This window comes from Lagenorhynchus albirostris, chromosome 15 (assembly GCF_949774975.1).
Source record: "Lagenorhynchus albirostris chromosome 15, mLagAlb1.1, whole genome shotgun sequence".
Taxonomy (NCBI): Eukaryota; Metazoa; Chordata; class Mammalia; order Artiodactyla; family Delphinidae; genus Lagenorhynchus; species Lagenorhynchus albirostris.
Window position 1 is genome coordinate 86,788,849 of NC_083109.1, and position 12,574 is coordinate 86,801,422.

General features: G+C 62.0%; 1 protein-coding gene across 6 annotated transcripts in view; it reads left to right on the forward strand.

Moving 5' to 3' along the window:
* The window catches only part of MAD1L1 (mitotic arrest deficient 1 like 1), a 312,047-nt gene extending 309,016 nt beyond the window's left edge, over positions 1-3,031 (forward strand). For all 6 annotated transcript variants that reach the window (XM_060124132.1, XM_060124134.1, XM_060124137.1 and 3 more), the window contains one exon: positions 2,792-3,031. In XM_060124132.1, coding sequence (XP_059980115.1) covers positions 2,792-2,950 — 159 coding nt within the window. In that variant the 3' untranslated portion in view covers positions 2,951-3,031. The remainder of the gene's footprint in view (positions 1-2,791) is intronic.
* The last annotated feature ends 9,543 nt before the right edge of the window (positions 3,032-12,574 follow it).

The window sequence follows — 12,574 nt, forward strand, 5'->3', positions numbered from 1 at the left end:
CCCCGGGCACGTCAGGGGAGCAGCCGGGAGCCGTGGGGGGTTGCCTGGACGTGGGTCGAGATGAGAGAGAAGCACTGAGCCCTGCTTCTGGGTCTTGAGGGCGGCCGGGTGCCCAGAACTGCCCGGCAGCGGGGTGAGCACCGGGCGATGCCCACGGGCAGACAGGGCGTCCCAGACAGCTCCCCGTTGGTCAGGGTTGAGCCAGGCCTGCTCGGCGGGAGTGGCAGCCCCGGTGCAGACACCGCGAGGCGCGTCTGACCCACATGCAGAGCCTGCAGGGGCCTGGGGAGGCGCCCAGAGGACCCCCAGTTTAAGTCGGAGCGGAAGGCCGCCTCTCGGGGGAGCAGGGGGCTGAGGGAGGGCCAGGTTGGGCGGAGGAGGACGGGCCGGGGTTGCCCCTAACCACTGCACAGCCAGGAGACTCGGCTGCCCTTTCGGGCCCCCGACTCCCTCCACCCCCTAACCCCCCCACCCAGCCTGTGCTGAGCCGACAGCTGACAACCGGCCCCTCTGACATTTAGGGAAAAATACTCAGAATCAAGAGCAGAAGGCAGAAATTAAAGGATTTTCTTGGTAAAGGTCAGAGTGGTTTCTCTTATTTTTGTTTGAAAATGGTCTGTGTTGAACCACTATGACAAGGCTAAACGTGTTAACGGGCAACGGAGCAGGGCCGGCCGCCCGCGGGGGGGCCGGGGCCGAGTGAGACGGCACACAGCCAAGATGGCCGCAGCACCGGGAGCGCCAGGGCCGCTCGGAAGGGTCGTGGGTCGGAGGGCAGGGGCAGGCTGATGCAGAGATGCCCCCGCTCCTTCCCTGGGGTCCCGGAGGGCCCCCCTCCGTGGCACATCCAGGCCTGCACCGTCAGGCCTCCTCCTGCCTGCTGGGCCTGCCGGGGGGATCACCCTCGGGCTGCTGGGCAGAAGGGAGCCTTTAGTCAGGTGATCCACACCTGACGCTGGAGGGTTTTCATCCGCCACAGAGAAGGCCCGTGCCCACCGGCAGTCGCTCCCCTTCTCCCTCCCCGACCCCCGTCCCAGCCCCCGTCTGGGCGGCTTTGCCTGCTGTGGCGCTCGCCAGAGCGAGTGGAGTCACACCGACGGGGTCTGGCCTGGCGTGTGCTCTCGAGGGCCGTCCGTGGTGTCGTGTGTACAGAGCGTCGCTCCTTCCGTGGCTGCACTGCACGTACCTGCTCGCCTGGCGGTGGCGGTTTCTGCGTTTTGACTTACGTTGAATGTTGCTGCCGTGAACGTTCCTGGGCCAGTTCTGTGTGTTTTCACTTCTCCTGGGCACGTACCCAGGAGTGGAATTGCCGGGTCACGTGGCTCACTCGCGAGGAGCCGCAGGCTGTTTGCACAGCGCCCGCCGTGCCCGCTTCCTGCTTCCCCGCGTCCTTCGCAGCACCGTGTCGCCTGGGTTACCGCTGTCCTCCCGGCCTGAGGCGGGTCTCACCGTGGGCTCCACTTGCGCTTCCCTGAGGACAGGAGGTGGTGGGACCATTCGTCTGGATCCTTGGGGAAATTGTCTGTATCCTTGGGGAAATTGTCTGTATCCTTGGGGAAAAGGCCCATTCGGGTTGTTCACCCGCTTTTTAACCGGGTCATTTGTCTTCCTCCTGCTGAGTTGTCAGAGCTGCCGGTGGGCCCTGCACACGAGTCGTTTCTCAGACGCGTGTCTTGGCGGGGGCCGTTTCTCGGGGTCTCCGTGGGCCGGGAGGAGCGTGTCCACCTTCCCCCGAGCCTGGGCCGCCGCGTGGGTGGGCCGCAGGCGGCGCTGCTCCACTTCCTGGTGGCCGTTAACAGGAATCTTGGTGCAGCGGGCGCCCGCCAAGGCGGAGCCGGGGTTCCGGCTGGCAGGCGAGTTTGGGGGTCGGTGGGAAGAAGCCTTTCCTAGTCGGCTGCCTGGGAAAGGAGGGGGCTCTCCCATGGGGCGTGTACGTGTCACCGGGTGTGTCCCTTCCAGCCTGGGATTCCCCAAGTGGAGCGGTGGCCTTCATCAGGGGTGGAGCTGACTGGGCCGGATGGGCAGGGTGGGCAGGTGGTCGTTCCGCAAGTGGGGGACTGGCCCACGGTGGCCGCTACCCGGCTCGCCTCCTGACTCCCCTGAGCTGCCCCGTCAGCACCACTGCCTTGCTGGACAGGGTCGCAGGCCACAGGCTTCTGTCTGGTGTACGACGGCCTCTCCCCAGGCCTGCGCCCCCAGCAGGCAGACCCCGGGGGTCCTAACTCACCTGGGATGGGCTTGCTGGCAGGTGAGGCCCATGTCGGGGCACCATCTAGGGTGTGAGAGCTGCCGCAGGCCTGCCCGAGGAAGGGAGGGGGCTTCCCCGTGAGCCCTGCCCAAGTGTTTGGGCACCTTCGGGCCTCTGTCCACCCCCCAGCAGCGCCCGAGGGCAGTGGGTGAGAGGCCCTGACACAGCGGCCCCTCGGCCGTCCCCTGGCGCACGGGGCAGCGTGAGACCCGCCTCAGGGCGCCTGCAGCCTCGTGGCTGTCACAGGGCCCTCACGCCCGGCACGGAGCGTCCTCACAAGGGCTCGGGTCTGAGGGTGGACGGACCCGGAGGAGCTGGTGAGCTGGCGTGCACACCCCCGTCCTGGCTTCTAGGTTCCAGAAGCGTGGGTGAGACCCACCACCCAGGAGGCCCGAGAAACAGCCTCGCCTGGGGGGACGTGCCTGGACTTGGGCAGACGGCCCGTCCGCGTCTGGAGCCTGGGGCGACGGGGGATTGAGTGGGGCGACCCGCCCAGGGCCCACCTGCTAACGGCATCTCCTGTGTCTCCCGCCCACCCGGCAGGCCGCGGGACCCTCGGGCACGAAGATGCAACTGCTGGAGACGGAGTTCTCTCGGACGGTGCAGGAGCTCATCGAGCTGCACCTGCTGCGGCAGGACAGCATCCCCGCCTTCCTCAGCGCCCTCACCCTTGACCTCTTCAGCCGCCAGACCGTGGCCTAGCCTGCGGCCCCCCGCCCCGCGCCGGCCGTGCCCCCAACTTCCGAAGGCGGACGAGGCAGCCGGCGGAAGCCCGTTCAGGCCTGTCCCTTGGCGTCCCAGACCCACCAGGCCAGCTACCCCATCCACAGGGCCCGGCCTCCTGCCCAGACGGCCGTGAGCGTCAGGGCCTGATGGGGACTCCCGCGTGCCCCCCAGCCACCTGTGCACAGCCCTGGCCGGCAGGGTTAAGCGGCTCAGGGGTGTCCCTCCCCGACCCCTGGGCTCACGGCCACTCTGCAGGGACAGGCCACCACTTCGTCACCCTCCGTCCTGGAGAGCAGGTAGGAGGCAGCGGTGGGGGACCTCGGGCAGTGCTCTGGACTGGCTTCCTGTCCCCTCCCCCAGGCGCCCCTACCACACCGTGCTCAAGCCTGGCTGTGCCTGGACCTGGTGGGTGAACCTGGGCTGCCGGCGAAGTTCCCGGCGCTTGTGAAATAAAGGCTCCCCTCAGCCCCCACCCGGCTCACTGTGTGTGCGTCTGAGCCCCTGGGCTGACGGGGCCCCTCCACGCACACAGCTCGGCACCCTGCTGTCCTGACATCCCCGCCCCGTGTGCCTGTCCTGGAGCCCGGCAGAGGTGGGTGGGAGCGGCCCCGGGCGTAGCCTCACCTACGGTGCTGCCCCACGGCAGGTCTCCAGGCCACGGTCAGGGGAGGTGGGTGGGGAGGGCCAGCATTGGGTCCCTCTGCAGAGCCCAGAGCCCTGGGAGGTGTGGCCTGTGCGTCTGGGGCTGCCCCGACCCCGTGCCTTTCACACCCCACCCCCATCCCAGTCACTCTGGAGCTCGGTCTGTGAATGGGTGCCCGGACAGACAAGGCCCAGCCAGGCCCAGGGTCACAGCAAGGTCAGCACAGGCCTGGAACCCAGAACCCCCCGGCTGGTTTGACGGCCAATACGGCCCTGGAGGAAAGAGCTGTTCCCACGTCACAGATGAGAAGACTGAGGCTCGGCGCGCAGACCGGCGTCCCGGGGCCAAGGCTGCTCGGAACCGGACTCTGGTCCGGCGGGGGGCGTCCTGCTCTCCTCACCCCCTCAGACGCTCCGGACGCCCTCAGCGCCATCTCGCAGGGGAGGAGCGAGGCTCCATGTTTCTTTGTCGTCACGAATCGGGGGGAAGGCAGCGACGCTCGCGCAGAACTCTGCCGAGCCAGGCGGTGGTCCCGGGGGTCCTGCGCTTAATGAAGACCCCCAGTTAGGGGTTTTCCAGCAGACGTCAGAGTGCACCTTCCTTCACCCCTCATTCCACCAGCACAGAGTGAAGTCGCGTCTCGGGCTCTGAGCCCCTCCCTGCGAGGCTGGTGGGGAGGGGCCTCGTCCGTCTCCCTCCCTCTGTCGGGACCCCCAGACCCGCAGTGGCGCTTCCCTGCTGCTCTGTGGGAGAAAAGGTCCCACAGATGATGTTGGGCCCCAGCCTGGGAGTGGGGGACCAGGCCCTTGTCTCGACTCGGCCCCCGTCCCCGGCGCCGCGGAGGGCTGGGGCCGGGCCCCCGTATGGCGGAGGCTGTGTCCCCGTCACCCCAGGCCTGGCCCCGGCCTGCCTCCCGTGTGAAATCGCTGAATTCAGCGGCCAGTGATAAAAGGCTCAGGTGAGAACTTGACGCAAAATCATTAGCCCACACGAATGCACTGCGAGGCCCTTGTGTGCGCCCGGCATGCAGACGGCACCTGCTAGAGGGCGGCTCCCAGATGGGGCAGACGTGGCCAGTCCCCGCTCAGGGCAGGCGGGAGCGGCCGGCTGCTGGTGGGGTCACCCTGGCCAGAAGGCCAGGCCGGAAGCTCGTGATCTCTGCCTGGGGGTCACCTCAGGGCCCACGAGGGGGTGCGCGGGCCGGGCAGGTACCCCCGAGCGTGCTGGTCTCGGTTGCAAGGCCAGAACTGAACTCCAGGATCCCCGGCGGGAGAGGCGCGTGCCGGAGGGTTGGGGGCGGAGGGGTTGCGCTCGTGCCTCGGCCCTGACTCCCGCTGGTGACGCGTGGCCCCAAGGCCAGGTCAGCCCTCCCCACTGCCCCTCTCGTGCCATGGTTCCCTCAGGGCCACACGTCCCTGGCCTCGTGTCACCTCCTGAGACTTAATCCCTGCCCGGGTCCTGCAGTAGCGGCGCTGGGCCCCCGCCCAGCACCCGGCCCCGTGTCTGTGGGAGGACAGGGTGGGCGGCCGGCAGCCAAGCCTCCCCAGGCCCAGCCTCCCGTGAGCACCCGGACCTGGTCTCACCCCCTGCCCTGGGCTCCTCACACCTCCTTCCTCGCCAGGGGGGTCCCTGAGGCCGCTTCCAGGTGGAAAGCCCACGCCCGGCCCGGACCACCCACCCAGCCCCAGGCTGACAGCGCTTGCGCCGAATTTCAGGATTTCCCTCCCGGAAGAGGGGCAGGAGGCGCCGTCCCCCCACCCCCGGGGCCGCGTCTAGGTGGGATGGGGCGCAGCGGCCCCCTAGCATCCTCCCAGGTCCGCTCAGTCACATGCCGCTGAGGTTGCCAGCTGCCCGCCCCGCCGCCTGCGGGGGGTCTGGGTGCACTCGGGTGGGGAGCCAGGCCCCGGAAGGTTCTGGTTCTGGCGGAGACCCCACCGCCGCCAGCTCGTCAGGGGGCACCAGCGCTACGTGGTTGTTAAGCTGCTAATGACTAATTTTAAGGGATTAGTGCTACAGCGATAAACCTTAATTGCCAGGATGGAGTGGGATTTGGCGTGCGACAGCCTCCTTCCGGCGTCCCCAAGGCTCCCAGGGAGGACAGCGCCGCCTGCCGGGGCCCCCGTGGGACCCCCGCCTCCCCCAGGGCCCGGCCCGCCTCTGCCTCCGGAGGCGCCGGCTCAAGGATGTGAGCTATTCGTCGTCTCTCTCCCCTCCCTGCGCGCCTGGTTCGTGTTCTGGAAATGAGTAAACCTCCAGGCTTTCTTTAGCTCCTCATGACTCAGGTGTGGACCACGACCCGCGGTGTCACCCAGGAGCCGCCTAGCAATGCCGGGACCCACTGGGTCAGAATCTGCACTTGATGTGACCCCACGCGGGTCACAAGCCCCGTTCCAGTTTGCGAGGCTCCCCCACCCCCCCGCCCCCCGATTGAAACACCCCAGCTTACAAAGCTCCTTCCCATCCCGTGATGATCCCGCAAGTTGCGTGTTGTCCGAGAGGAGGCCGGGGTTCGGAAAGGGCAGGACCTGCCTCAGGCCGCAGGCAAGTCCGTCAGGCCCGGACCTCCTGGCCGGGGTCAGCAGCCCTCACGACCCAGCTTCTGGGTCAGACCTGCCTGTTCTCCTCGTGGTTCGATGTCACCAGGATGCCAGGACCAGGGAAGGGGCCAGGCCTCTGTCCCCAGGCAGCCTCAGAGGGGCGACCTGGAGGTCCAGGGCGTGGAGTCTAGGGCAGGACAGGAAAGGGTGTGTGCTGTGTGTGCATGCATGGTTGTGTTGCGTGTGTGTACATACACGTGCGCACAGTGAGGAGCGGTGGCTTTACCAAACTGCTTAAATTCCTGCTTCGGCCAAGAGAGGGGCAGGGCCTCGCCCACAGTCATACAGCACAGGGGGCAACGATGGCGCGCGTTCTGGTGCCTGTCTCGTGGTTTCCATTTTCTTCTCATTTGTCTCTGTTTCTTCAACTGCACGATTTTGATGCACTTTCAGTGTAAAAGGAAAAACCCTCAGCAGCGGAAATGTCAAGTGAAGGAAAAGCCCCCCTGGCCCTGCCCCAGCTCGTCCTCTGTGATGGCCATGTGCACCTGACACACGGGCACCTGACACACGGGCACCTGACACACGGGCACCTGACACACGGGCAGACAGCGCAGGGTTTGGGCTCACTGGGCTCCTGTGTGGTTTGAAAATAACTGGCTTGTTCTGCAGCTTGGGTTTTTTCCTCACTTAACAGTTGTCTTGGAAATTTTCCATAAAAGCATCTACTGATGTATTTCATTGGGGTTTTGTTATTTCCAAAACACTTAAGTTTTATTGAAAACAATAACCTACAGAAACACCAGATTCTCAGTTTAAAGTAAAATTGACAGCATCTCTCAGAACTTCCATACTCCCGAACCATCTTGGTCATTACTTCAAGAACAAAACCAAACCAAAAACTCATTTCCACGTTCAGATTAGCAAGTCTTGCCTGCAGACCTTCCTCTCGTGGCTCTGTCCCCGCCCTCCTCGTGGCTCCAGGTTTTCCAGAGTGAGCGGAAGGTTTGGGGTGATTTCCAGTCGCTTAATATTTCTGGGAACTGGACTCCATGGCGAGCCTCAGACACACCAGCCCTTGCCTGCCCACCACGGGGACCTTCTCCCCAGAACCCCGCCGCCTCGTCCTCCCTGTGGGCAGAGCTGTGTCCCCGGATTCATGTGCTGAATTCCGGTGCCTCGGAGGTGATTACGTTAAAATGCGGCCGTTAGGCTGGTCCCTAATCCCATGGGACTGGTGTCCTTGTAAGAGGAGGAGACTGGGACACAGACACAGGGGGGCCGACGTGTGAGGACGCAGGGAGGAGACTGCCGTCTGCACGCCCAGGAGGGAGGCCTCGGGAGGAGCCCGGACCTCGGATTCCAGCCTCCGGGCCCCGAGAAAGTCACTGTCTGTTGTTTAAGCCGCCCCACCTGTGGTTGCTTGTTATGGGGGCCGGGGGGAGGGGGGGCCCAAGCCGACGCACACCTGGGCCTGCTTATCCTTCCACCTGGCATTTCTTTATGCCTATTTTGCTTATAGTATATCTGAGTTACATATAGTATACACAAAATACACATTTTCCATCAGCTTTAGCGTCTTCCGTAGAACTGCCCTGATGACAGAAGTAGCATGCAAGTCGCATATGTAATTTGAACTATTTTGGCAGCCACATTTAAGAAGCGGGTGAAATTAACTTTAATGAATATATCTAACCTAATACATCCAGCACTTTATTTCTACATGTAAACCATATAAAAATTAGTTTTGCAATATATACAAATATTGAATCATCGTGCTGTATGCCTGAAACTAATACGTCAATTATATCTTAATTTTTAAAAATGAGTTCTCTAAATTACATATATATAAACTAGCGAGACATTCATTTACCATCTCTCAGCGCTGAGTCTTGAAAACCCAGCATCTTGTTGTGCACCTGCTGCCCATCTGGGTCTAGACCAGCCACATTTCAGGCGCTCAGTGGCGAGTGCGCACAGGCCACCGTATGGGACTGGACAGCCCTCGAGCGCCAGCACCACGGACGGGGGCCGAGGGTCCTGGGCACCTGGCGGTGCCGGCTCGCGGTTGCTTGAGTATTGCTGGCAAGCCGTCGTGCGTGTTAAATGTGCCGCCAGACTGTCTCCCTGCTTGACTGACAGAGAAGTGTCTGTCCTAGCAGGTCACCCGGGAGTGCGTGGAGGTGCTGGCAGAGCCGGGAAGTGCGGACGGAGGGGACACATGGGCCCCGGCTCCCTCCTGGGCTCCCTGCCCGGTGCCCCCACCTCCCCAGTGAGTCGGGGGGCCCAGGCTGCGCAGGCAGCCCACACGCAACGACCTGCGAGGGGCTCCTGGGGACGTCTCCTCCCCTACCTGAGCCTCAGTCTCCGCATCTGGGAAACGGCCTGACGGCAGGGCTGGCTGTGGGCCCCTGGGAGCCACCCCCAGGCCCTGCCCAGGGCCCCTCCGCCTGAGCCTGTGGGCTCTGCGTGTGGCCTCTGTAATGTGACACTATAATTAGCTCAATTAGCAACAGCCTTCATGCCGTTTTTTTTCCTTTTTTTCAAACTTAAAATGGAAATTAAATTTTGCACCAGGTTTACAGGCTGTTAACGGAATTCACTTAATCAAATCCCAACACCTAGTCCTTGAAAATGAGAATTTTAAAAGGTCTGCATTTGCATATTCATGTTTTTAATAGGGTTCAGAAGGTATATTTGCAACTGATGAAAAGGATTAATTAAATCTAATTTGCATTGGTGGAGCATCTTAACCCCTTCTGAGCTGGCCCGAGGCTGGGGTGGCCCAGACGGCCAGAGCGGCCAAACCCAGCCCGGACAGGTGGCCTGCGACACGCGGCTCCTGAGCGGCTTCCTGCTGGCCACGTGTCCCTGAGACCCCAGGGTCCGTGCAGCAGCTGAGCCAGGCCTGGGCTCACAGCAGCTCCTGCGGCAGCCATGCCGGGGCCAGCGTGGTGGTTCTTACTTAGAAAAAGACGCGTCTGGGGATTTTCATTTTCTTGTAACGTTCATGCCGTCATTGTAAAGTGTCTGGAAAATGTGGGGAAGTCTCAGGAAGAAAATGAAAAGTCACTTATTACCCATCACCCAGACATGATCGCTGCACATGCCGGACGCCTGTCTTCTGGGCTCGCCCCCAAGAGCGTGTGTGTGCGTGTGTGTGCGGTGTGTTGCGTGTGTCAGTGCGTGTGCACGACTGCCTCCTCACCGGGGCCAGCATCCTCATGTGCCGTTTTGTGGTAGTTCTGTTTCCGCCAAGGACCCCAGTCTCTGTGACCTCGCGTCTCCCGCACAGGACCGGCGGATGCCAGAGACAAGCGGGAGCCCGGCCCCGCGAGCAGCAGGGGGTGTTGCCAGCGACCCCTCGGCGGGGGAGCCCTTAGTCACTGGGTGACTCCCTTCCCCGTGGGTCTCACAGGTCCACGCGGGTGATTGCAGCGCGATGGGTCCTGGACCAGGAGGACGCGGCTGCCCGCGGGAGGAGTGCGCCTGAGAGAATCCAGGCCTGCGGGGAGGCTGTCGGAGGCTGCGTCCCTCTCTTTTGTCCACAGCGACCGCGGGAAGGACTCGGGATGCGCTGAGAGTAACAGATGAGGAAGGACCACGTGCAGAGCCATGGAATTGCCTCGGCACCAGCTTCCATGTAAGCAAGCTATAAGGTTTTTCTTCCTTTCTCATCGGGGCGCGTGTCACCTTTCAGCCCAGTTCTGCACATGTGGACAAAGGCGGACGATCGTGTGCTTCACCACCACGTCTCCCCCGGCTCCCAAATCCCCACCCCCCCCTTTTTTTTGTTTTGCGGTACGCGGGCCTCCCACTGCCGTGGCCTCTCCCGTTGCGGAGCGCAGGCTCCGGACGCGCAGGCTCAGCGCCCATGGCTCACGGGCCCAGCCGCTCCGCGGCACGTGGGATCCTCCCGGACCGGGGCACGAGCCCGCGTCCCCTGCGTCGGCAGGCGGACTCCCAACCACTGCGCCACCACGGAAGCCCAAATCCCCCCCTTTTAAGTCCTTATGATAATGTGTGCTGTCTTAGCTGCTAAAACAAAATACCGCAGACGGAGAGACGCAAACGACAAACATTTCTTTCTCCCGGATCTGGTGCCAGCAGGCGTGGTTCCCAGCGAGGGCTGCCCAGCTCCTGGGTCCTCATCCGGCAGAGAGCGCTCTGGTGTCCCTTCCCCTTCTCACGAGGCCACCGTCCTGTTGGACCAGGCGCCACCCTCGTGACCTGTTTCCCCTTAACCACCCCTAAAGGCCACGTCTCCAAAGACAGTCATGGGGTGGGACGGGGGATGAGGACTTCGGCGTATGGGGGTGTCCTTCAGCCACGGCAGTAGGTCTTGCCTAATTATAAAGGCGTTTGAAGCAATTTAAGCAAATCTGATATATTTAGCTTGTGGTTTTAATTAAACGTTTAGAAGCATTTGATTAAGGTTTGTAATCAATATCTAAATATCTGCGAAGTTTTATTGGTGGATGTTTTTAGTTGGCATTCATGAAGTGAGCGAGCGTTTAAGCATTAGGGAAATGTGCTCAAGATTAGTGACTGGGTCGCTGGATGACGCACGCAGCGGGGCAGTGAGATTCCGCTCCACACGTCGAGCCCTCGGAGACGGGAGATGCCCAGCCAGACGGAGGGGGCCCGGGTTCACCCGACAGCGTGTCTGCCAGGGCCTCGCCCAGATGTCAGGGAGGAGAGAAGGTTCTCACCCCAAGGGCGGAGGGAGGGGAGGCCCCTCGATGGGTGACTCTCCGAGCTTGCCCACCACCACCCTCTCCTCCTCGGCCCAGCAAGGGGCTCCCGGGGGCACCTTTCTAGATTCACAACTCCCGTTCCGGGGAAAACTCCAGGTCACGGGCAGCTCGCCACTCAAAGGGGAGCAGGATGGGTGGAGAAGGGGCGGACGAGGGAGGGGTTTCAGGACCTGAAAGGGCAGGAGCAAAGCAGAGGCCGTGGGGCGTCAGGTCAGAGACCCAGAGCGGGCAGCCGGCGCCCTAAGGCTGGTGAGGGGCCGCACAGTGCTGGGTGTGACCGAGGAGAGGACGGAGCGTGGGCAGTGCCCCCGGGGGGAGAGGGCACGTCCCCAACTAAAGGAGACGGAGTTTCCAAAGGGCCGGCTCCCGGGAAGAACCCAAGCCCACGACTTCCTGGAGCATCGGGGCCGGGAAGTGGACCCCGCGGGGGAAAACGAGATGCCGGGGGGCGGCGGACCAAACCCAGCTTTTGATGGAAGGACGGTTCTGAGCTAGGATCTGACATTCAAGGAAGGTGCATGTCGTGGGTTAAAGCAAAGCAAACACACCCACAGGTACCGGGCGCTCAGAAAGCATGCCCACCTGTAGAGTCCTTCGCAGAGGCCTGTCCCAGTGGACCTAACAGTGGGGCAAAGCTTGAGCGCCCGGGGGGGAGGGGCTTCGGTGGTGAGCACCCAGGTCGGCTTAATTAGAACCACGTCTGTTTCTGTTAAGTCTGTTAAGCCGAATGAAACATTACTCGTTAACTCCTCGAAAGCGTTCGCACCAGGCGTGAGCTGTTCACGATGCTTGGGCGTGGGAAAGGTTCCACTTCTGTTTGTAATTAGCCACGTAGCACGTGACACAGTCCAGGGAGAAGGTCACGGGTGTGAGCGCCTCGGGGACCCCGCCCCTCCCCCACATCGTCATAGTGCTGCTGGGAAGCGCCCCGGCCCTGCTCCCCTGCACCCCGAGTTCCGAGCTCATGAATCCGCTCACTGTGTCCTCAGCTGTCACACACGTCACGCTGCGACGTGTGGTTTAGTGTTGCTTGCTTTCGTGCTTCCTCTGTAATCAATGCAACTCTTCCCCACTCAGCGCAGTGTTTCTAAGTTCATCTGCGTTGTCTGGGTAAAATTCCATCGCATAAATACACCCCAAAAATGTATTTTTCCACTCCCCCGTCATACAGACGTCTGCGTCGTTCCCAGCGTTTTGCCTCGAAAAGCAACGTGCTGTGAACATCACGGCGGGTCTCCTTGGGCTCAGGAGCAAACGTTTCTTTAGAATTTAACGAGAAGTGGAGCTGCAGGACCGTGGCATCTGGAAACTCTCAGCATTACAGGACGAAGCCTAATTATTTTCCAAAGTGCCTGGAGCCGTTGGCGTTTCCACCAGCGGGAAACCCGCGTCCCCAGCGATGCTCGCTCGGGCCCAGCCAATCCGTGGGTGCAGTGCAGCGACTCTGGGGTCTTCACGTGCATTTCCTCCGGTTACCAAAGGAGTGAGCATCTCTGCACGTGTGTGTTTGTGAGAAGCTTGTTTGCATCTTTTAACCATTTTGCTGTGGGTTGTGGGTCCTTTTCTTCCTGATTTTTACACTCTGATACTATCCCTTTGCCGGTTTATGTGTGGAATCATCTCCTCCCACTTTGTGACTTGCTTTCACACCCTCTCTGTGTTA